At 41.7% G+C, this 25,251-nt stretch overlaps 1 protein-coding gene across 2 annotated transcripts; it reads left to right on the top strand.

Moving 5' to 3' along the window:
* The first annotated feature begins 1,561 nt into the window (after positions 1-1,561).
* On the top strand, positions 1,562-23,360 carry c2cd5 (C2 calcium dependent domain containing 5). 2 transcript variants are annotated; one of them, XM_071203497.1, is made up of 32 exons: positions 1,562-1,742; positions 1,913-2,255; positions 2,699-2,816; positions 2,967-3,053; positions 3,197-3,368; positions 3,463-3,558; positions 3,858-4,013; positions 4,123-4,360; positions 6,389-6,558; positions 7,457-7,675; positions 8,132-8,220; positions 10,040-10,148; positions 13,457-13,571; positions 13,713-13,811; positions 13,925-14,036; positions 14,147-14,226; positions 14,576-14,762; positions 14,836-15,000; positions 15,426-15,470; positions 16,199-16,339; positions 16,415-16,478; positions 16,709-16,770; positions 17,023-17,121; positions 17,286-17,375; positions 17,504-17,582; positions 18,064-18,156; positions 18,259-18,327; positions 18,926-18,958; positions 19,221-19,322; positions 20,482-20,675; positions 20,772-20,918; positions 21,567-23,360. In XM_071203497.1, the coding sequence occupies exons 3-32, from the start codon at positions 2,727-2,729 to the stop codon at positions 21,690-21,692; spliced, it is 3,528 nt and encodes a 1,175-aa protein (XP_071059598.1). In that variant the 5' UTR covers positions 1,562-1,742; positions 1,913-2,255; positions 2,699-2,726; the 3' UTR covers positions 21,693-23,360. The 2 variants fall into 2 exon arrangements, with proteins under 2 accessions (XP_071059598.1, XP_071059597.1); XM_071203496.1 differs by lacking the exon at positions 1,913-2,255 and having other exon boundaries at positions 19,221-19,352.
* The last annotated feature ends 1,891 nt before the right edge of the window (positions 23,361-25,251 follow it).

Genomic DNA, 25,251 nt, shown 5'->3' with positions numbered 1-25,251 from the left:
ATATTTCTGTCATATCTGATAGGATGTTGACAGGTTTACAAGGAAACCATGGAAACCATGTCATGAGTGTGCTCACTTTAAAGATAGATACATTTAGTGTTTTTTTTTGTCTTTCTCTCTCTTGGGATTGCAGTGGGAAAAAAACATTCGCATAACGCTGAATCACTTTGGGTCATATGAGTGTGTGCTGTGTGACGTGACTAAAGTGTGTATATAAAGTGTGTATTTCTTATTTATGGAACATACATTAGATGTTACTGTCCTTTAAAGGTTGCAAAGTGTTGACCTTGATGGTGTCAGCCTGCTCTGGCATGCCTCATTACTGTGGAAGTGCTGATATGTTTTGTGGGCCGACATGAACAAAAGCATGTAGTGTTTTAAATAGAAGCAGGTTCAGGGTAGTCCCTAAATGCATGTGACAGCATGCAACACATCTTTCACACAATATCTATTATAGGGTTAAATAACTCCCTGATCATCATATCCCTCTGTTATTATTTTTACTTTATGTAAAATAGCCAGCTAAGGAAAAATGTAACCTTTAAAATGGGTCCAGGTGAGACGAGTTTGCTACAATGGCACAGTTGGTCCTACATTATGTAACCTGATCTTGAGTAATGACTCCCTGTTCTCAGTTCCAGACGCAGACATTTTGTTTTCTAGATAGACACACAGATAGCCTACATGCAGACCATAAATACCAACCTATTGTCGGACTTCCCCTCCAGACTGATGTGAGATGCTAGTTTGTGTTTTAATTCAGACAAATCCACCTGGGACATGGCTCAGTAACCAGCTGGTTCAAGGCACTAGGTTTAAGGAATAAAACAAATACATCAGATTGTCCTGGTTTTCTCTGAGTGACTAGATGGGGTGTCCTGCTATCACCTTGAAGTGAAATAAGTATTTGATACTGGAGAGTTTTTGTTTTATTCGTAACTAAAAACAGAGGGATGATAGCTCATACGAGACTTCAAAGGTATTTTATTTTGAAACTACATCAGATTGTCCTGATTTTCTCTTAGTTACTAGATGGGGTTTCCTGCTATCACCCTGGAGTGATATTAGTCTTTGATTGACTTCGAATGGCTCTTTGATTATGGACAGTTTCCATTAAATAATAATCAAAAATATAGATGGACAATAGATCTAATTTGAGATTTTAAACAGCATACATTTTAAATTGTGCTTCAGATAGTCATGTTATTTTAGGAGTGTTGTGAAATGGTGTCAACACCAATTGAAATTAGTCACTCAGTGGAAATGGACATTTTAATAATGAATGTAATGGTCAGATATGTCTTCATGTATCCTTAAGTTTTACATTCACTCAGATTATGTGGTAGTTATATGTAGTTTGTTTTAAATTATTATTGATCACATTATATATTTCGTACATATTTCTTAATTTAAGCTCCAGTATTTATGAATATGTTTGGTATGTTTTTTAGGTATATTTGTTATTGACCGAGTAAGCGCTTTTATTTTGAAGGCAGTTTTGACAGGCCTCTCCCGTAATGCAAATGCATAGGATATTCGCGCACTGCAATACAATGTGAGGGCTGGCTTGACTGTGTTTTCCGAAGTGGAGGCTGGCTTGTCCGCAGTAGCAAACATTGACATAACATAACAGAGATGTCATATTTATATCAAATATTAGTACCAACTTTTGGAAAGTGTCTGTTTAGAGGAAGAGGACCTTCACTGCGCATGTCCAAGACGAACCCTAATGATGCCTTCAGGTAACTTCGTTATATTGTTTTTTTGTGGATACGTAGCTACTTAAAACACCACGAAAATCCTACATCTACTCACAGTGCTGCTAAGTGTATTAATTTGTCTATTTTATTTTTATTTGTGCTTACAGTGAACGTAATTGTTGTTTAGGCTAATTTCGTTTCTGTTTTTGTAGCGTTTTGAATGGAAGAACGAGTATACGGGGCGTACCTGAAGGCAGCACACAGTAATCCGTGGTGGAAACTCATTCATCATGAGCTGGACCCTCAAGAAGCTAGCAGTTAGCTTTACGCGCTGATAGGTGTAATTAATTGATTAGTCGGTCCTTTCGTGGACTGTACATTTATAAACTATAATTTCACCTGAATATTATTCAAACGACACTCTCCTGTCTGGTGTACTAGCAACCGATTTAACGTGTCGTGTTATGGGAGATAAACGGAGGTCAGACGAGTGGTTGGCTGTCAAAAGTAATGACAACAATAAGGTCCACATTGACAGTTCATAGTCTAGCACTGGTAAGGATGATACTGTTTAAACTTGTATCAGCAAAGTCATATTATGAGTACATAGGCTTTGCAGTATTATTGTTGAAACATGGCCGATCCAGGTAGAGCTAAGCAGATTGACTGCAATGCAGTTAACCTAAGTGGATTTTCTTGCTAGCCTTGCTTTGCTAACACAATCTAGCTAACTGACAGTTGCTATAGATATATTTGAAGCAAGTTGATAAAACCATTTGGAGTTAGACAAGAAACGTAAAATTTAGCTAAGTAAGCTAGCTTATTAGCTCATGGACATGTATGTTAAATAAGGGGCTGTCCAAACTGTCAACAACAAATGGCTATGTTGTTAAGTTTTCCACTCTGTTCCTTGTTGATAGTGACAGCAGGGTTGATAACTGTTTGTCCAAAACACCATTGAAACACAAATTATTATTATTTTATTATTTTGTTTACAGTTCAACGAGTTCAACTATAAAGTGAATCATGCCTGGGAAACTGAAGGCCAAAATTGTGGCAGGGCGCCACTTGCCTGTGATGGACAGAGCAAGTGACCTTACTGATGCTTTTGTAGAGGTGAGTGAAGCCTGCAGATCACGACTTTTAGTTTGCTTTACTGAAACCATTTACACCTGTGACAACATAAATTGTACACTTGGGTTCAGTATGGTCTGTATCTCACTATTACTCAAAGAAGCTTCTTGTCTTTTGTCTTTCATTTCTCAGGTTAAGTTTGGAAACACAACTTTTAAAACCGATGTCTGTCCCAAATCCCTCAACCCACAGTGGAACTCAGAATGGTTCAAATTCGAGGTAAAAGGCCTATGAGCTTCTCTTTTACATTGCAGGAAGTGATAGTGTGCTTAATACACCACACAATATACATTCATTACATTTGAGCATTTACTCACACTCTTATCTGCTATTTTTTCTTCTTTCCCTCTCTTGATTTGCAGGTTGATGATGAGGACTTGCAAGATGAGCCATTGCAGGTCACAGTGTTGGACCACGATACTTACAGTGCTAATGATGCCATAGGAAAAGTTTACATTGACATTGACCCGCTGCTGTGCAGTGAGGCTGCCTCTGTCATCTCTGGCTGGTTCCCTATCTATGATACAATTCACGGTACAACAGGAAACTCATCTGACTATGATAATTGCAAAACTTTCAATATTTACCATTCTTTATTATAATTTATATTTCTATTGTTTGTTATTAGGTATTCGAGGTGAGATTAATGTTCTCGTCAAAGTGGAGCTTTTCAATGATTTGAACCGCTTCAGACAGTCGTCCTGTGGGGTCAAGTTCTTCTGCAGTAAGTCTGACTTGACTTTCTGTTTACAATTGTTTGTTTACAGTTAAAATACCTTATAAAAAATAATTTGTGTGCTAGCAATGCAGATTGACAAAATGTAGGGTTTCATTTCGAATATGAACAAAAATACAGGTTTTATCACTGCCAATAGTCTACAGTTAAACCAGGAATGATCACTCTTTATGTGCTACAAGTGGAATTACATGTATAGCAATAGGATTATAGGAAAGTTTAGATAAACTATTCTCAATTTAAAATCCTTTCATTCTATGTGGTGTTTGTCTGATTGTGTATCGTAGCCTCATCCATTCCATGGTGCTACAAGGCAGCGATGGTACACGGGTTTGTGGAGGAACTTGTGGTGAATGAAGATCCGGAGTACCAGTGGATCGACCGCATCAGAACTCCTCGGGCCTCCAATGAGGCCCGTCAGAGGCTCATCTCTCTCATGTCCGGTAAGAACATTCCCAGTGATCCCTTTTTCATTTTGGCATGGAGAAAGAAAAATGTGGTCGTTCCTGTTCTGCCTCTTGTTAATATGGCTGTGTTTTACTCCTTATTTAGGAGAGCTACAGAGGAAAATAGGGCTTAAGGTACTGGAGATGGGCGGAAATGCAGTGGTGGGCTATTTGCAGTGTTTTGACCTGGAGGGAGAGTCAGGCCTGGTGGTCCGGGCCATAGGTACCGCCTGCACACTGGACAAACTCAGCTCTGGAAGCGCCCCTAACTCCAACACACATATGCACCCTAACACAGCCCCGCCTTCCAATGCCTGCAATTCCCCTTCTAAGGATGGAAAGGAGTGAGTATGAACCATCAACACAAGCATGGACCCTGCCGTTTCTAATGTGCAAGTTTGTCTGCAAATCGAGTGTGTGTGAATGGGGAAAGAAGAATGGTGTGTGCATGAGAGGGAGAGCGTTTGGATAAAAGGTAGTGAATGCTAGTGTGTGTATAGCAGTTACTCCTGTGTGTGTCTCAGAATCTTTGATTCCTCTTTGTAGTTGTTTGTTTATTGTGTCATATGTATTGTACTATGAAAACTAACAGCACACAACATATCCTGAGACACACACATGTATAGTGTACACATTCATCCTCCCTCAACGCCCCCACCCTTGTCTGCTCGATAGACAGCTGTTGCATTACTTTCTGCTTCTGCATGTTTTAGTGCTGTGTCTTTTTGTGAGTATCTAGCTTTCAAATCAAGCTCCTTCACTTTGTTCTGTTGTCCTCATCCTGAGGGGTTAGCTTGTGATTTCATCCAATTACTGTAAGCTTATCTAGAGTTGAGTGCATGTTTACTTTTTTGTATGTATGAAATATATATCTTTGCCAGTGCACGTGAGATTGTGTATATTAGGCATGTAAACATCTTTTGGCAGTTTCTGCAAAGGTTTCTCCACTCCTCAACTTTCTGTCAGTTTTTTTTGGGATACATTTCTAAAAATGTCTCGAAAGGTTAGAGTTGTATCTATTTTAACACCTTTTCATGCAAAAAATGCAGTTTTCAGCCTTTTTAAATACGAAAATGTCCTTAATTGGAAACCTATGATTATGTACTGGCTAAACAAGGCATTTAATATCAGCACCCTGGACTCTGGGTATCAGGGATGAACCTTTTTATTATTTTCTGAAAATTCATACAGCAAAAGATTAACAATACATTTAGTGAATTATAAAGATTAAATATAATGAAAATGATCGTTAGTCACAGACCTTCTACTGCTGTCCCTGTGCCTGTTTTGGACTTGTTTTATTTTGTGTTTGCATCCCTGTTGTGCATGTTTGTGTGAGACTGAGATCTTTAGCTGAGGGCTATTGAGTTCCTTGCTGCTTTCATGTGGCTTTAAATGGAATAACAGGGACATAGAGAGAGCGTGAAAACAAACGTTTTTTCCTTTTCGTCTCCTTTTACACTCTATTGCAATGTTGTGGTGTTGGTTCTTGTGTGCATCTCTTTCTCCCTCTCTGGCTCTCTGGCTACATTTGGATTGGGACGTTTCTCACTGCTTGTGTCCAAATCGCTCCTCTGTCTTTTCCCTCTGCGTGCTGATTGGCCCAGGTCTCCCCTTGCCCACGGATGCCGCTCCACCCACAACAGCCCAGTGCATTCGGCCTGCAGCTCTCAGAGACTGTCCCAGAACTTCTCTGTCTCTGTCCCCACACTCATCTTCACTGGTACGCAGAGGCAGGGAAGGAAATAATACAAAAGAAAGACACAAAGTTTTAAATACAAAGAGAAGTAATATGAAAGGAGAAAAGTGAATATATTTTTGCTGGAGTTTGGTAGGTTGACAGTCCAATAGTAGCGATAAAGCCATTCTGTAGACTGAGATATCAAGACAAAGAAGGAAGACAGACCCTTTACCTTCTTTATAGTAAGCCCAAACTTTCTTACTAGGCTGAAAGCCCTCTTCCCCGTGTCATTTTCCCACGGTAGAGGGTGGGCAGGTTTCCCGTTGCATCCTTCTGCAAGGGCCTCTGATCTCTCCACAGTCACCTGACCTTTTCTTCCCTCCACTGGGACACATGCTTCAGCTCCTTATCCTCTATCCAATCTCACCTTCTTGTGTTTTACCATGGTGCTTTCTTTAGTTTAATGTTTGTGTGTGTTTTTGCTTTCCATGCTTGCTTTTTTTTTTTTCCCGTCTCCAACCATCTGTAGCACCTCAAACACGCCTCACCCAATACAAACAAATCATACATTGACACAGAAACCTCCCCAAAAAACAGCAGCGATGACCCAGTCCTGTGTATACACACACCCACACACTCAGAGGGTGAGGTGGTGACTGACGTGTGTGTGTGTGTCATGTTCTCCTGGCAGGCCGGTATTTGCTGAGGACCTGACCCTGTCCTCCGGCCCGTCAACCCCTTTCAGAGCCCTCCCCACCACCACCACCTCCTCCTCCTCCCCTCCCCCCTTCTCTCCCTCCAAGCCATGCAGCCGCCAGTCCTCATCATCAGACACAGACCTCAGTTTGACGCCCAAGACGGGTAAGGACACGTGGCCCCATCTTCTACTCCCATTCTAACCCCTCCATTCTCCCTCACCTTATTGTGGTGCTACTATGGTGGTATTTTTTTTCCAATGTTTTGTTTATTTATGTTTTACATTTTTCATGGTTCTGTTTAAATTATTTTATAATAAATCGTGTCCTAAATATTTTTACAACATGTCATGTCCCATCCTCTCCCTTCTCAGTGGCCTGGTGTGTCTTCTTTCCCCCCCACTATTGAACAAAAATAATCACGATTTCTTTAAAATGTGCTTAATTTTGTGAAGACACACCATATCCCCCCTTGTTGTTGTTGTTGTTGTTGTTGTTGTTGTTGTTGTTGTTGTAGAAGCATTGTGTCCCATGAGGGGCTGTTTGCTGATCTAAGGTCACTTCTTCATTAGCAGCCATTATGGTTAATCATTGAAGAAAAGGTAAGTTTAGTGAAACCCTACCCTCAAGGACATATTTCATTAACACAGTTCAGACTGTTTAGCCTGAAGATCCTTGTTACCAGAGCCGCTCCCCGGACCCCTCAGGTGGCGACCAGCAGTCCCCCAAGTTGACATCCCTCCTCATTGTTTCCTCTCCTTTCCTTTCTTATCATATTTCGTCTGCTCTGTCATATAATTCTCATATTCTCTGCACCTGGCTAACGAGAACACTTCCTTTTTTGAGCATTGCGCTTAGCAAATGAAGTGAAACAAAATTATACATTTAATCTGATTGTCAGTTTATTCTTTCTCTACGCTACCTCCCTTTTCTCCCCGTCACGTCCTTACCCCACTCCTTGTTGTTGTGTTTTTGACTCCTCTCCTTTTTTGCTCTGCCTGTCTGCCATTCTGAATATATCTGTGTTTCTCTGTGCACCCTCCATCTGTTTTTCTGCTGGATAGTGAAGCCAGTGAGAAGCAGGCCTGGGATCTTCCTGTGCCCCAGCTCCCCCACCCTCTTCACAGACACTCTCTCCCTTTCTGGTTCTGGCTCAGTGATCTGTGGTCACAACTCTGCTCATAGAGCCAGCACCCCGCCCCCTCCCTTCAGCGTCCACTCAGACACTGTCTTGCTGAGAAAAAGCGTGTCCTTCACAGAGGACCTGCTGCTGGCAGCCTCCGGTATAGTAGGACCGCTGTGTGTCACAAAGTAACGGAACCTCACGACAGTGTTGGCGCCTCTTGTATATTGGGTCAACAGCAGAGCTGTTCAGATTGACTTGGTGTTAACCGAAACAAATGAACCATGCATGGTGCAACTGCCCAGAGCACTACTGACTAACATAGAGTCCTACTCCAGCATGTGGTTTGATGTATTTATCAGGCATACCTTATTCTAGGTTCAGTATTAATATATAAATAGGAAAACATTTTAAGAGTAGGGTAGTCTTAGCACGAGGGTAAAGCAGGTTTGTTTACTGTCTAGGGTGTTGCTACTTCAGCTGTTGCTTTTACTTGGTTTGTCAGAATAACTTAATAATGCAATGTAAATAATCAACTGACAGTTTGGATTTTTAGTGCATTGATGTGTGTGTCTCAAGTAACAACAACTGAAGCTGGACTCCTCTCTATGATCAGGAATGGGCAATGGAGGCAGTGCCGGGAAGGAGGCGGGGCCTCTGAAGACCCTGCTCAGACAGCAGACGCAGACGGCTCTTGAGCAGAGGGTACGATGACTCAACTCAACTCAACATATTCTCATACATGTATTTACCAACTAAATTGCAGACATTTGAGACTGAACTACCCTGCACGATTTAAGTTTCATGAATTTCACATACACTGTGTTTTGTTTCAGACTGGGGCTTGATTGACTAGCTACATCGCTGCAATGAAACACATAAGAAATAAACACTTCATAGTCAAAGTAGTGAGCTAGACTTAGCATTTATGAGATGCTTTGAAAACTAGTTTGCATTAAGTGTTTCAGTCTCAGATGTCTCTCAGTGTCAAACACTTTTTTCACACCTGCATTTTTTGTGAAAGATCACTAATTTACATGTACGTGTTTAATGGGGAGTGGGTCTGTGTAAGGGCAAGTAATGTTCCCTTTCTTTGTCCTTTTGACCATTTGTGCTACTCAGGGAGCGTCCTCCTCTGGGTTATTGTTAAACGCCAGGGTATGTCCCATCGGTGTGGCACTTCCTCTCTCTCCACCTTTCCCCTAACACCCTGACCAACTGATGGCCACCACCACCACCACCACGTCTGATCAACTCCTAACCTGTCCCTCCTGTGCTGTCTGTAGATCTCAGAGTGGCAGGCTGGGGCATGGCAGGTGGTCCTTGTGCGACCCCTGCTTTTGTATTTGCTCGGCCCCCATCGGCACACTCTAAAAGATTCACGGACATGTTTGCCGGAGGGCTCGGAGGCTAGGAGTTGTGTTCCCTTCAAGTTTGAAGGGTTGCGTGACTGTGTGTGTGTGTGTGCCTTCTGGATACTCATGTCAAACACCTCCCCTCCTTTCTGAATTATTTTCCTGAGTCTGATTTGGTTATCCTGTGTCAACAACGGGAATGAGCACGCTCACCTCATCCTCATTCTTGCCTCCTTGCTCCGAGTGGGAGGAGTTCTCAGTTAAAGTAGTAGCTATCTCCCTTGCTGGAGTACCGGACAAGAAACAAGCTTATCTGTGGTCCTACCTGATTGTTCCCACCAAAGCCATTCATCACATCTACATGCATGTTTGGACGTCCCTCAGATTTTCTGTAAAGGTAGTCATTACTTCAAACTATACCAAGAGGCTAACGGGCGGTACAAGTATTTCCAGCTCCTTTCGTGAGTGCATGGATTAGAATGATTTGATGATGATGATTTTGGAAGCAAAAGACCAACTGCCATGTTAATGGATAGGATAGCATGTAAATACCTTCAGCCAGGACCTTGTGTGTGTGTTTGTCCTTCACTTTCAAATCCAAACCTAATTGATTCATTTATATAGATTTGTAAGGATTGAATGGATCACTGAATCAGTGGTACCAAATACAGTATGTAGGCTTTATAGTAAAAATAAATAAATAATTCAATCACTTCCAGATCTATTTGAAATGTTTGTGTCTACAAGTGTAGCCTGGAATGGATCGAGTGGGGGACTCCTCAGGGGTAAACCTTGCATGGGGGGACACACCATCAAACTCAACCCTTGCTGCATGTTGGCACTATTCCTCACACAACAATAGTGTTAAGCCTACACACACCAGTCGAAGATACAGGGCCTAGAAAACCATGTTTCTTGTAATCGATACATTTTTACTTTATGCCTTGAGAGACAAATACATTTAAATATGTATTCTTGCACCTTTAGCCCCAATACAAATATTAGATTAACAAATGTTTTTACTAAGATATATACTTCTGAATAACAATACAATCTGATTAACTTTTAGAACCAATGAGCAGTCACTGATGATTAGTAAAAAGATACTTTGGCAAGTCCAGAGTGTGTTCTCCCTTACTGTAAGTGACACAACTGTTTTCTATCTGCAGGAGTTCCCCTTTTTCACCTTGACGTCTTTCCCTCCTGGTTTTCTGGTTCATGTCGGTGGAGTGGTCAGCGCTCGCTCTGTCAAACTATTGGACCGTATACACAACCCTGGTGAGTGCAGCGCTCATAGGCACATCACTTTCTAATGTCCGAGCGATACGAGTGAGCTCCTCCATTGACCTACATTATCGTGTGAGTGTGCTGTTTTGTTGCAACTGGCTGTTAATGCTTCCCATTACGATCTCTTTCTTTGTCCTAGTCCCAATCAGTTTGATTGTTTAGAACAATTATGTTGAAAGACTTCAGTTCTGTTCCAAAGCAGGTGAAAGCTGTTCCTGGTCACACTTTTAGGCTGTAGCATTTTGATGGAAATTAAGTTAGCACAGGCTCTTCATTGGTTGTGTCAAACCCGTTATATGGATAGGGGCAACTTTCACCTTGTGATTGACTGACTGGCTTTGTGGTATGTAAAGTCTGTTCTGGTCATGTGTGTGTGAGTGTGTCTGTGTGTGTGTCGCTCTGTTAATTGTGTGCTGAGGTGCTGCTCCCTGGAGGTGAGGTGCAGTAGTGTTGCATGGCTCCATTCTGTCGCCTGCTGCTTCTGTTGTCTGGTGTTGTTGGCTACAGGTGGCGCTGTGGAGAGGTACTGTGGTGTTTTTAAAATGTTCTCATCAATTATCAAATAAGATTCTTAACTCTATGTTGAAATCATCATTCAAATAAGACAGTTGCCCTTAGGCAAGTACCTGCCTGTTAAAGGTCTTAGTAGCTTAGTAGCTTCAGTTGCTAATTTAATAGTCTTTTACAACTTTTACTCTAGGATGTTTGAAAATGTAGGGACAGGGGAGCGCTCATTAATGTTGGCTGTTACAATAAGCCTTTTCTATTTATAGATGTTCAGGGAAACTAATATAAGATATCCAAACAACACTGTACTGATAATCTTCAAGAAGGTCTATGCATATAATAACTTGGCCTACAGTATATCTCTTTAACTAACTAGTGTAAACAGAATAGCTTTCTTAATGTTTTTGCTGATCCCAAATTGCAGGTTTAACAGCTCTGCTCAATGTCACTATATCTTGACTATAATTACTACAGAGCCTATAAGGCACCCTGTGGAGTTTTTGACCACAAGTAGCGATAGTTTTACAAGTTGTTTTTGTTTGTATCATGCACAAGGACGCACATGCACAAGCATGCAGAAGATGCGAACCATCTACTAGTTTTGGCAATGACTGGCAACGATTTAAAAAGTAAAAACATCAACTTTTCTAAGTTTGTTTCACCTCAAACATATATACAGAAACCCTGAATGTATACCAACTGTTAACTCCACAGGGAGTGGAGGTAAACCTGACTTAGACTGATGCTGCATGCTCCTTTTTTTATTATAGCTTCTCTTCTCCAATTTCTTTTTCTATTTTCAATTTCTTTTTTGTCAGTCATCTGCTTTCTAGATTGTATTAGAAGGCCATAATATAGTTTGTAATACTTTTTCTAGTCACTGTGAGTTCTGTCTGTCTTTGCATAGTGCTTGTGGAGTGCTGCTGCTGTTGTGCTGTGCTTGTTTGTTGGACTGTCTCTCTTTTATTTTTCTCTCTTTTCTGTACTAACGGTGTGTTCTGGCCCAGCCTTGGGTAACACTCGCTCATACAAACTGCTAGACTGGAATAGTGTCACTGCAGGTATTTTCCCCCTTTTACTGCTCTCACCCACAGGAGTAATGGCAGCTCACTAGAGTGAGGCTTGTGCCCTCATAGCATGCACCCAACACTGACGTCTTGACAACAGCTAGGCTTCATATTTATATCAACAAAGAAATTCAACAAAAGCCAGACCGACAGTGTTACACTGAACATTGATAAATCCAGTGAGCTGCCATTCTCCACTCTCTAAACTGTGTGAGTGTGTGCTGGGCTGAGTTGAGCATGCGCTGTGTCCCCACCCCACTCGATCAAACCTGGCCTGGCTCCCCCCCAGCGCATCCTGCTGCACAGAAGAGCTGCAGCTCTTCCCCTAACGTTGTCCCCGCGCTGTTCTAACGCTTCCTGAATCAGCATCGTGGTCAAACCTGTCTAGACCAGAGGAGGTTTAGGAGGTTTACTGTGTCACAGAGAGCCACTGACGCATGTGCATCCCTAACTCACTGGGCCGTATTCATACTGAGAGAGAGTGAGTGAGAGAGAAGGAGGGAGGGATGGATGCATGGAAGGAGGGGTGATTTTATGGGTGGCAGTTGAGGAAAATAAAAAAATGGATTTGGGATGGAAGGAAACATGAGCTTGGGTAATGGAGGAAGAATGCCATCACTCAGTATTATCTAACTCAAAAACTAGATTTAATGGACTCTGGTGAATGAATATGGCCCTTCTCTGCCCATGAGCGTACACATGGTCATGAGCGTGCACGTTGGTGAGCCTGTGCCTGTGTGACATGCTGCTTCTGGTTTAAAGGGCCTGATGCCTGGCCATCAGTCATTATTCTTCATCTCTTCTCCAAATCTTCCCCTCATTCATTCCTCCCCTGTCTCACCCAGAAGTCTCTCTCTCTCTCTCTTCTTTTTTTGGGGCTCTGTCAGCATGTGGCCCTGACTGACAGGGAGACATGGGGTGTGGCTCAATACTCTAATGTAGCTCCTTTCATGTCTTCTTTGTTCAGTGATCCAGAATTGAGTGAGATCAAACTCAGAACTGGCAACGATTAGGCTCTCGCGAAGGATTTTGATGTAACAGTGGTGGAGTTAAGCCTCACGAGATTATTGAAACCCACCCATGGTTTAGCCTAATTATCCCTTTGAACTTGAAACGTTTGTGAACAATGTAGAGACACTAATCACATCAGGCATTTTTTTGTAGTAACTCTTTTACTATCCAGGAGGATCTTCTTTCTATAGTCAGAAACCACAGCCACAACACGGCTCTGTATCTCTCACCAGTGTCATTTTGTTCTGAAAGGAGACATAGAGAATTGAGTGACAAAACGATTTTTGATCATATGCATTTAAAGAACACACAAGTAACCTAACCGTTGACTCTGCCTTCATCATCATCCTTAAAACTCTCATTTCATCATTCATAATATCACTTTGTTTCACAAAATGATACTTGGTTTTGGCTTGCTTTGAAACATTGTTTAATTCATATTTCATCAGTGTATTGTTATGATGTGTTTTATTTTCTGGTTATTTTTCACATTAGCAACATATTAGATATAGGCTTGTCATATTTCCTGTTTGAGTGTGTGTACTGTCAGGAAGTATTCTTTTTTTTATTGAACAATGTCGACAGTTAACTATGTTAAGCTTTACTCTTGATAGCAGTAGAAAGACTCCCGTGTTCAGTGAGGTTTTATTAGATAATTCAGCCACCTGGAATGGTTTGTAAAAACTGTCTGACTCTGAGTCTTGTGTTTTCCAGATGAGCCAGAGACTCGCGACGCCTGGTGGGAGGAGATACGCCAAGAGATCAAATCTCATGCCAAAGCTCTTGGTTGCCATGCTGTGGTGGGGTACAGTGAGAGCACTAGCATCTGGTATGTAGTAGTAAAAAGATTTCCTTTTTCTGCCTACTTTGCTTATTGTTGATGTTCATTTTATAACCCAGTTAGTTTTAAACAAGTTCCCGTGGTGTTCTCATCTTCTTCCCTTTCTTCCTCTACCTCCCCTTGACCCAGTGAGGAAGTGTGTATCCTGTCAGCCTCAGGCACAGCAGCCATCCTGAATCCTCGATATATGCGTGAAGGCTGCCTCGACATCGTAATCGGCGACCACAGGTTGATATGATTTATGATTGACTGATTCTAATCTTTGTTTGTATACTCTTTATGTCAGCACAGCTTGAATTGAGTTTTGAGGATGATATCAGATGGTGTGTGTTTTTCTGCAGGTTTGAGGAGCTGTCTCCTCCGAGTTGTGGTTTCTGCCACATCCCCTATGATGAGCTCAACATGCCCTTTCCAGCCCAGCTCACTTACTGCTACCAGTGCAGGCGACAAAAGGTGTCAAATATATTCATCTCGATTGCCTAAATCGTTGTCCCATTTATTAAAACCCAGTGTGGTGGGAAAAAGCATGAATTTAGTAGTAATAAATGTTATGTGTCTTCAAGGTTCCTGATGTGCTCTTCACAACAATTGACCTGCCACCAGAAGCAGCTGTCACAGGAAAGGGCTGCCTTATCCAGGCCAGGTAAAACATGTCACAGTTAAATGGCTTCAAGCCGTTATAAACTGATTTCCAATGTAGAGAAGAAACACTAAAGCTGGATCTTAAAGAAACTCTATTTAAATAGCAGAAAGTATATTTCCAATGACAGTAACATGGTTTAAACTAGTAAAATGTAGTGCAGTCAAATCTCGCATAGGGTAGATTTATTAAGAAAATGATTAATAAAAAAAACACCTTAATAATGTACAATGTTAATTCCCTCTAAATCAGTTTGATCACATGATCTCCCAACATGCTGTGGCAGCTTGAAGGCTGATCACAAGAAGACGTTGATAAAAGTGAGTTAATGCCAGTGTTTATTGTCTTCTAGGCTGTGTCGTTTAAAAAAGAAGGCCCAGGGTGAAGTGAATGCGACGGCCATCTCCAACCTGCTGCCGTTCATGGAGTACGAGCTGCACACCCAGCTGATGAACAAGCTGAAGCTGCGGAGCATGAACGCTCTGTTCGGCCTGCACATACAGATCAGTGTCGGAGAGAACATGCTGCTGGGTCTGGCTGTAGGTTGACATTTAAGGGTGAACAGCTTATTCAGCCATTTGTGTGTTGTCCTTAAAATGAGTGTGTGTTCAGTCTGCTACAGGAGTGTACCTGACAGCCCTGCCGGCTCCAGGGGCCATCCAGATCGCGGGGAAAACTCCTGGTGAGATGAGCAATGATCACCACATCCTCACCATTCAGAAAAGGATCAATGACACCATTGCCAAGAACAAGGAGCTCTATCAGATTAACCCTCCGGTGAGACCCGAAACACATGCAGCCACAGTAAATGAATCTATGGAAGACTGTGATTAGGTCTGCAAGGCCTACCCTATCATGCCGCTGCTAAGTAGGTCTCTACAATGTCTTTTTCAACACTACAGTATTCAGAGTACCAAGTGGGTACCCAAAAATAAATAATATGCTGTTAACAGAAAGCTTGTGGAAACAAAAATGTTACGTTTTTGTGTATTTTAGGGCTTTAATGTCAGAATTGTACCTGCAGTTAATGGCTAGTTAATACTTAAGAATTGTGCCTGTCACATACATGTTGAGGCTTAAGCCTTTCCATTGCTTTGGGTATAATTCTCTCTTTGTTCAAAATCATGTATCATACATTATATAGTCTGTTCTTTGTAAATCGTGATAAACTTACCCCTCTTGTCTCTCTCTGGTTATTAAAGAAATTATTTGCCCTGGACCCTGAGGTGTTCTGCGGCATAAACATGGTACTGAGCACGGCGACTTTTAGCTGTGAGACGCAGCAAAGCATGACAAATATTCACTGTATTAATCACAATACTACACTGCTTTTACTATACCTGTATAACCACTGGGGTCATTTGGGAGCAGGTAGATCTCTAAGTCACTTCTCAAGGGAAAACCACTGTAGACCCATTGTATCTGTGTTGATGTACTTGTATTATGAACATCTACCCTGCCCATTCAAACTCTCACCTGTATATTTTTGGGCGGTGTTTGTGTGTGTATGTGCCACTCCTTACTCTTTCTGGTGTGTGTGTGTGTGTGTGTGTGTGTGTGTGTGTGTGTGTGTGTGTGTGTGTGTGTGTGTGTGTGTGTGTGTGTGTGTGTGTGTGTGTGTGTGTGTGTGTGTGTGTGTGTGTGTGTGTGTGTGTGTGTGTGTGTGTGTGTGTGTGTGTGTGTGTGTGTGTGTGTGTGTGTGTGTGTGTGTGTGTGTGTGTGTGTGTGTGTGTGTGTGTGTGTGTGTGTGTGTGTGTGTGTGTGTGTGTGTGTGTGTGTGTGTGTGTGTGTGTGTGTGTGTGTGTGTGTGTGTTGCAGCCAATACTTCAGTGAGCATGTGGTGTGGTATTAACATAGACTTTATACTAGATTTACGGTGCGGGAACATGTGAGATGCAGACGTGCGCTGCTGCTGTATTCTGCTGTTCACTTAGACAGCCAGTCTGCTCAGGTTTTGTTTCCCTTTGCTTTGCAGGAGCCGACAGAGGAGGTTGTTGGTTCTCCGATTCCTGAGCCCAGGCAACGTTCCAGACTTTTCCGCTCCCACTCAGAAAGCTCAGATGAACAGTCAGAACTGGACCTCTCCCATGGCAAGAAGGATGCCTTTGTCCTGGAGGTGTGTATCAATACAACATGTGTAAATGCAATTATTTCAATGGACAAGTTTAAGAATTTGCTGTCATTTCCATAGATTGATGACACTGACGCTGTGGAGGACATCCACTCTCTCCTCATGGATGCTTCTACCCCCGCAGGTACTGTATACTCTCATTTATTGAATCTAACAAGAAATGTGTTGTATTTTAGTATTCTGAAAGCAGCAATATGGTATGCCTATACTTGTTTTCACACCTTATCCTCACATCCTGCAGCTTTAAAGTGAATCATTATGCACTCACTGCACTCAGGTATCTCCCTATTGGGTCGAGGATCTAACAAATGTCAAATCTCTTTGCCTCTTCATCTTTTGCCATTCCACTTTTAGGTTTCTACAGCTGCAACACTGAGACCATGCCTGGGATTTTCAACTGGACTTCAGGGGTTCAGGTTAGTGTTCATAATACAGCGTTACATCCTTCAAAGTTCATAGCAAACCTTCTATTATCTTAACTAAAAACTATTTTTTTATTTCAATTATATTGTGCCATTGATGTGTACATTTAGTGTTTTTCAACCGCTGCAATTTGAACATAATTAAGCAAATCTACATCTACAGGAAAGGCAAAACTATTATAATTCAGGAAATGTATTGCTTTAATTGTATATTTCATGCCATGTGTTTCTGCTACTGTCTTGCAGATGTTTACATCAGTAAGGGTCTTTAGGTTGAGTAATGCCAATCTTACTAACCAAGGCTTGAACAAGATCTTCACTGACCTTTGTGAGAATCTGCTAAAGGTAAGAAGGCCTCTATGGATCAGTTGGTAACTACGTCCTTTTTGGTGCAATACTTATCCTTTGTAATGGGCATGTGTAAGACTGTTAAACTCTTACAATGGTCCTTGTATTTCTTGTGTTTTGAATAAAGAGTTTCATGTAATTTCAATGTGTTTTTGTTTCAGAGTTTTTACTTCAAGTTGCGCTCAATGATCCCCTGCTGTCTGTGTAAGCTCAACTTCACTGTAGCAGTACCAGAAGAAGAGCTCATACAGGTGAGAGGCTTCAGGCCATCTCTGATTTGTGAAATAGCAACAAAACTGAATTTATGAGTCAAATCCAATATATAAAAAAAAAAATAAAAAAAGTTTCTCATATCTATTAATGTGCCTCTGCCTCGCAGGTTGCAGTTACAGCTGTTGCCATGACATTTGACAAAGACCAGAATCAGGAGAAGCCGGCAGACAAGCCCCCCACCAAAGGTACTGTATATCTGGTTAAAGGGAGTTATTGATTGTTTTAGGGGATGTTTTTAACATTTTATTCTCACACAAAGTCAGACAATACCTTCAATACCTTGAGGTTTTATATAATGCAGGGTTAGTCTTGTGTTAAAAGCTTTATTTAAAAAAATATTTCCATTGCAACATACTGTGAAACCACAAATAGTTATTCATATTTAACCACTGTAAGTTTGAGATATGTGTTTCCTGTGTTGCTTTTCTATTAGAACATTTTGATTAGGAATGCCATCTACTGTATCTTTAAAACCTTTAACGCTGTATCTCTGAGCTGTGATAGGCTTGTGTTAGTATTCAACAAACCTTCAAACTACTTGCAAAAAACAGGTTGTTTCAGTAGTAGTGAAGTAAGAAAACGGAACAGAACCACAAAAGAAAAAACATCTCTTTGGTTGTGTTTGAAATCTAGAGCACCGGAGTGATTATATGTGCTTCTTTCCAGGAGGAGGTGAGACTGAAGAGCAGCTGCAGTTCCCCATGGAGTTATGTGCAGACGCAGCAGCAGGCAACACCCAGCAAGCATCCAAAACCTCAGGTAGCCTTTTAAAAAAAATAATTGTTTTAATTTCTTCCTGACCACCTCCTCCATCCTGCTTGAATAACAGGCACTGCCCATCTCCTCCACTAACAACTATAGGTACAGTCTCTTTACTCACCCCATCCGCAAAGCTCTGCCACAATCAGCTGGTTATGGTTCGTTTACCAGGTAAATAAACAGTCGTGGGTCATAGCCCAGTGTGTTCAGTTTGAAGTAAACTTGACATGACCGTGTGGTGTTGTCTAGATGAGATGTCATGCTCGAAAAGCAGCATGGCTTACTTTTCATTCACTTGAATTGAACAATGAGCAAGCAGCTGGTCCCGGCTATAGTACTGACTATAAAAGGAGCATTTGGATGTGCAAAAGATGTATGAGAAGGTGAAAGCTAAGTAACACATGCTGTGTAGGCCCTGTGGCAAGGGACTGTTGAAGCCTTTTCGCTCTCTGCCAAGTGCAAAGTTAGATTTTGATGTGTGTGTGTGTGTGTGTGTGTGTGTGTGTGTGTGTGTGTGTGTGTGTGTGTGTGTGTGTGTGTGTGTGTGTGTGTGTGTGTGTGTGTGTGTGTGTGTGTGTGTGTGTGTGTGTGTGTGTGTGTGTGTGTGTGTGTGTGTGTGTGTGTGTGTGTGTGGGTGTGTGTGTGTGTGTGTGTGTGTGTGTGTGTGTGTGTGTGTGTGTGTGTGTGTGTGTGTGTGTGTGTGTGTGTGTGTGTGTGTGTGTGTGTGTGTGTGTGTGTGTGTGTGTGTGTGTGTGTGTGTGACACACAGGTGTCCCAGAGAGCACCAACGTCTCATCCAGAGGTGAGCCTCTTTCCCCACCACCCTCTCTCCCTGCTACCTCAACTACTACACTTCTGTTTTGGACTTTCGTCCTATTTACCTCGGACAGAGTTATCCTGCATCACTCCCAAACCTCATCCACTTTTGTTTCTTTTCTGTTTGTTGTATTTGTCCTGTTTTCTTTCTTCTTTTGTTCTCTTGTTGTCGTTGTTGTTGCGTTTGTGTATGTTTGGTTGTGGGCTGTGTTTGTGTGTGTGTGTTTGTGTGTCTGTGTTCTCTCCAGCTGCCTCCGTTGATTACGGTTCCTTTGCAGACAGATGCAGCACCTGGCTAGAGCTGCTTAGGCTGAAAGCTCACACCATAAGACGAGGATCAGTTAAGACAAGTAGGAGGACACAGTCTCTAGCACACTCCGGTGATGATACCCACAAATACAGAACACCGTTTCACGAGCAACCACACACATACAAACACACACAAACACACACACAAACAATGACAAACCCCTCCATGCATGCCGCTGGGGGGCGGAGCAACGTAAATGAAACGCCAGCTTTTAGCTTGAGTTTGAACGTTGAAGCCCCGCCCCTCAGAAGGATCCACACGCAGCTGCTTGGCTTTGAAATGCCTGTAGCCATGGCAAATATGATGACAAATTATCTGTAATGGTTAAATGTATCAATTTGATGACAATGACTGGAGGAATTCCAGTGACTTGATTTCTTTCTCAGCACTTGCATGAGTGAATGTACCTAAGCTGAGATGCCATGTTTTAAGGATAAACTGTACAAAAACTAATTGGGACACATACAATGTGGTAGAGATCAAGGTGAGGTGGGCAGGGGGCATTGCTTTTCTGCAAGATCTGGTTGGCTTTTCAGTCCTGTGCACATAAGTGAACTACAATCTAACGTGTGGCTCTGAAGGTTCCTGGTTTGATGGATGTAAGCCACGTCAGGTAAATCTGCAGTAAGATGATGGAGCATCTTTTACACTCTGGCTCGTGTACATGTGCCCAGCTCAGCTCATAGCAGTCTATGTCCGTCTCCATTTCTCAAGCTTCTTTCACAAATGAAAAATTATCTAAACATGTTCTCATGTACTTCACTGTACAGCAAAAACTGTATTCACACTTGTAAGCATACACAGCTGTGTCCAGGTCTGTCCGTCTGTCTGCAGACACTGTTTAACTGTCTTGTCTGTTTGCTTCAACTGCACGGTATGCATGGCAGCGCACGCTTTCCAAGTGATTGTCTTGGCACCACACATCCTCACCACTGCATGTCAAGTCACACACACAACTGACATACTCACAGATAGGTGCACACATGTTAGTCCAGCTGTGGAAAAAGCTAACAAGATTTTTGCACGAACATTTCACATTCACATTTCTTTCTGCTTGAAAGTTCATATCTGTTTTTATTTTCCCACAATTTTTGAGTATTTTCTGGTTTCTCCATTCCTTTTCGTCCTCTTCCTCTCCTCTTGTTTTCTTTTCACATGTCCCTGGTTTGGACCTCTGCCTGCTCTGTCTGAACTTACAGTCTCATCTTTGGAGCGCTGCAGTCCGCTGCCCGAGGGACGCTCTCGCTCGCTGCGCTCCACACGCTCGTTCGGGAGCAGTTCGGTCGCCGTGGTGAAGATGACGCCGCTCTCTTTCCTCCCTGGGACACGCATCATCAAATACCTTGGGATCATCAACATGTTTTTCATAAGAGAGACAACATCGTTACGGGAGGTATGACTGCAAAGACGAGCTACACATGCAAAAGCCCCATGATCTTTGTTCAAAGTGTAGACATCCCTGATATGTGTGTGTGTTTGTCCTCTGCAGGAAGGTGGTGTCAGTGGCTTCCTCCATTCATTCATAGCAGAGGTGTTTGCGATGGTTCGAGCCCATGTAGCAGCCCTGGGTGGGAATGCAGTGGTGTCCTACAGCATGAAGGAGTGTATGTTGATGGAAAATCCAAACAAGAACCAGGTACTCTCCCACACGCACAGACGTATTTACCTATTACATTCCATCTATACATTAGTGTAGGCCTGTCATGACTACTTATTAATTATTCCAACAAGACAATGTCATTTTAAAAACTGATTATAATAATAATGAAAAAGTTAAATCATGCAAATACACCGTTTTACAACCACTTAACTCTTGAGAATATTCAGTCATTGGAATTGGATTGTGAAAAAGATATTAAAATATCCAAAATAAATAAATATAATTTAAAACACACAATCGGAACAATAAATAATATGGACTCTCAAGCTCTGTCAACAAGATTTCAACTGACATTCATATAAAACATTTCACATATGGATATAAAGAATCATTAAGTCCTTAGGTCATACACTACAGGTCAAACACGACCATTCCAGTTTTTAAATGGTTAGAACCTTCTTTCTTTTTACAAATGTGCAAATGATGAACATATTAGCATATTAGTAACAACAAGAACATTTCTCTCTAATTCTACTTAATCCCAAAATGTTCCTACACCAGAGCTGTGGACAAAAGTAATTATCGTAACAGGCCTACATGTAAGCACAATGACTAACTCTCTGCATCCTCAGGTCTCACAGTTCTTCTTATAGATTAATCTGCCTGTCTTTTTTCTTCCTCAAGGCTCAGTGCCTCATTAATGTGAGTGGGGATGCCGTCATCTGTGTCAGGGAGACGGACCCGGAGCCAACTCCCTCAACCACAAATATCGGACAGATCTGCCCTAGTGGAACAGATGTGACTACATGACAGTGAAACACTGAGCCTCACCTTGTTTGCAGGACACACAATCTGAGTGGAAACGCCCTCTGAGTCTAGCCGTCCAAATATGAGTAATTTATGTCTGCCTTAAAACTCTGTAAAAGATCCAAAGGTTTGGACGAAGGCAACAAAGAAGTACTTGCAAACTTCAAAAAATGCAGTCTGGATTCATATGGGAGTGCAGGGTGCCTGTGTTTTTCTCTGTGTCAAGCATGACAGCATTTGCAGGTACTGATGTATCTCTTTGGGAATGAAGTAATGTGAGGGTTTTTTAACAGAAGTCTAAGGATGCCTCTGTATTTTGCCTATGTATTACATCCGTCCATATTGGTGACACCCAAAGCGAGTGCGTCTGCATTTACTTTGAGTTTGGGCAGAAGTGACGTGTGAAGCAGCTATGACTAATGTGTCCATCCACAGCTCACAGGGAAAGTCATGGCCTCGCGAAAAAATACACCGTTGTAAACCATCAATTAATTTGATTGACGTAATTTGTGTTGGGCTCTGTTTTAGAGCAACTTGCAAATTGAAAGGCCAATCTATTTATTTCAGAGCAGCCACATAATGACCTTCAAACAAGGCAAGTGTTTCAACTTCAACAAAGCTGGTGCTATTCCTCAAAATTGCTCACTAGAATGAAAATTTGAAGTGAAAAACAATACAGACAACAATTTGATGCCATTTTGTTAAAATTATCTACGTGTTCATTGGTGTCCAGTTCTCATGTCCAAATTAGGTTTTGTACGAAGTGTGTTGATAGATAATCTTCTTAATCAGTTACAGTATTGCTCACAGGCACTTCAGAAAGTGTCAAGTAATGATGTTATCTATAACATCATTGCTCACAGGCACTTCAGAAAGTGTCAAGTAATGATGTTATTTATAATAAATAAACAAAAACAGGCCAGTGTTTCTGGTGAATGCACATATTTTTGAAGGGCAATAATTTCCCTTTAGAACAGCCATTACTGTGTACTCCAGTGACTATTTTATTGATAAAAACTATTAGATTTTTCTATTGCTTCATTTTGAAATCGACAAATCAAGTGGCATGTGTATGCCTTTTTATTTACTCGCATCAGGAGTGGGAGAGTTAATGGTTAAGGGAATCGTGTCGCACTTTGGGTCTGAGCAGCAGGGATGTTTCATATGGGAAAACTTTAGTAATCTGACTGAAGCAACTCTTCCATCACTTGTAGCTCTGGTATAACTAACTCTTCTTGATGCATCATGCAATCACTGTCAGATTTCACATACCTTTGTTAATCTTTATTACTTTTGCTCATGTTCTATATATAATCCTGATCCGTCCGGATTTTATATTTATGTCTAATGCTGGAAACAAGCATGGTGTAGGTGCAACATAAAAAAAAACTGTGTAAATGTTCTCTAACATCAGATTTTAGTATTTTTGTAACATAACATGTATGAAACCTACAGCTCATTTTGCCTGTACAATGAATTTATGATGTGTTTGGACTCAGTGACAGAAATTAATGGTACTGTAAACTGTCGGTGATGAGTTTCAGATATCTGTGTCTAAAACTTGAATGTACATATTAAAATACTTTTGCTTCCTGACTAGCAGCATGCAGATTACTTTTTTAGTGCCATGCTTGCCTGGTAAGTATTGCACAATAAACTCAGTCAAACCAAGATGCATCTGTTTGATCATTATTTTTGAAAAGTGAGTAAAATATGTATATCAATTACATTACTGTATTCTCCGCTAGAGAGCTTCACCGCAGCCATTTCGAATGTGGCGCGCTCAGCAGCAGATTGATGCGCTGCAGAGGTTATGATTATGCGCGGTCCCGCGGGGGAGAGGTCTGAGGATTTAAACATTAAACTACATTATTATTTTAATATATTTATTATGCAACACCCGCGACCCGACCCGCATCATCTTTGTTTTACCCAGAACCGAACCCGGAAAAAAGCGTTTGAAAAAATACCACCCGCGAAACACTGTTTTTGCGGGTCACCCGTCGAGTACCCGACCCGATTCAGGACTCTGATTTACGCACCGTATACGTTGAGTCACACGCATTCGATTCATTTAAGTGTCCATCAGGCTAAACTAACATGTAGCTGCTCCGTCCACACTCACAACAACATCATACAGACATAAATAAAGCAGAGACTGTATTCACCATGACATAGACAGACAGTCTGTGGTTTGTACATGTTTAACTTTTGTCCAGTTTCTGAACAGATATGAGTGTGTGCTAACAGCTAACGGCTGATGTGTTGGGCTAATCACGAAGTGTCATTTCTTGACTGGCAGCAAAAACAATCAATCACAGCAGTGCTTCTCTGGCTGCTCTGTCCAATCACAAACAAGAAGTGTTCTCCCTAAGGAATACCCTTTCCGTCCAATGTGAAATGCTGTGGTGTTTTCTGAAATGCTGCGGCGTTTTGTGAAATGCTGCGGCGTTTTCTGAAATGCTGTGGCGTTTTGTGAAATGCTGTGGTGTCTTGCACTTCAGGGCCACCGTAAAGAAGTGACCTTTGAATAAATATTGCAAAACAAAGCCTATATAACCTGGAAGGCTAAGCCAATTAGTAGTTTGTCCTGCACCACAAGATTTCAAGTGTCTATAGTACAAATCTGGGCCATTTGTTGTGTCATTTCTCCAAACACATACAGTACAAATGCCTGTTTTGGAGTCTTCAAAAGGTGCAGAAGAAGGACTTATACATTTAGTTAAAGACAGGACTATTGTAATTCAGTCAAGAGAAGAGACAAGAGAATAAAGGAAAGACTATTGTTATAATGGGTGATGTAACTTTAATGAGAGACATAATGAGGTCATTGGTACTCAGACTATACAGGGATCGTTTTTTGATCATGGGGACTGAGCCTTGTACAGGGAAAGTGTGCTGGAAATACTCCAAAAGTACTTGATTGTACTTGTGGCAGTAGTCCAAGTAGTACTCTGTCCAGCAGTACCACTCTCACTGAGAATTTATCGCAAGAAATCATTTTATTTCTCATCAAAGATGGCAGAAAACATACATTATTGTAATCTGGAGGGGAGTTTGACAGGGTATTACTCAAATAGTACACAGTAAAAGTACTTCATGGTATTTGTGGTAGTAGTCTAACAAGTAGTGAGTCCAACAGTACCAATTTTATTAAGAATTTATGGCTAAAACTCATTGTATCCCTCATCAAATATCATTGATTGATTGATCAAATATAACATCAGCTCTTGTAATACCGTCAGCGCCGCTTCTCGGCGATTACCGTAAAGACGCTATTAATCGCGCACTCAAAAATGAAGCGCTGCTCATTTGACCAAGCAAATGCGAGAGACGGCTGAGTTGACCGCAGTCCGGTCAACAACTTCTCCTACAACCCTAAATCTGCCTCTGGATGGAGAGAGGTTCCTTGGGATGGACGGGGAATGCTACTAGAGAGCTAGCGGTGGTTTCTATGAAAACAAGTCGATACACGCCGTCCTCCGAGCTGGACAACAATAGATGCAGCCCCGTGCGCAGGGACAGTCTACAAAGTGCAACGGCCAAAAAAGATAACAAATAA

The sequence above is a fragment of the Pseudochaenichthys georgianus genome, chromosome 6 (genome assembly GCF_902827115.2).
Source record: "Pseudochaenichthys georgianus chromosome 6, fPseGeo1.2, whole genome shotgun sequence".
In the NCBI taxonomy this organism is placed as follows: Eukaryota; Metazoa; Chordata; class Actinopteri; order Perciformes; family Channichthyidae; genus Pseudochaenichthys; species Pseudochaenichthys georgianus.
Note: the sequence above shows the minus strand (reverse complement) of the source record. Positions and strands in the feature narration are given on the sequence as shown.

What these genes read in the sequence shown, in the direction of transcription:
- c2cd5 (XM_071203496.1), top strand. Translation starts at nt 2,727, where the DNA reads ATGCCTGGGAAACTGAAGGCCAAAATTGTGGCAGGGCGCCACTTGCCT. An exon ending in TCTATCAGATTAACCCTCCG is followed by an intron (nt 15,001 to 15,425) that starts GTGAGACCCGAA and finishes TGGTTATTAAAG; the next exon opens with AAATTATTTGCCCTGGACCC. An exon ending in AGACAAGCCCCCCACCAAAG is followed by an intron (nt 17,583 to 18,063) that starts GTACTGTATATC and finishes GCTTCTTTCCAG; the next exon opens with GAGGAGGTGAGACTGAAGAG.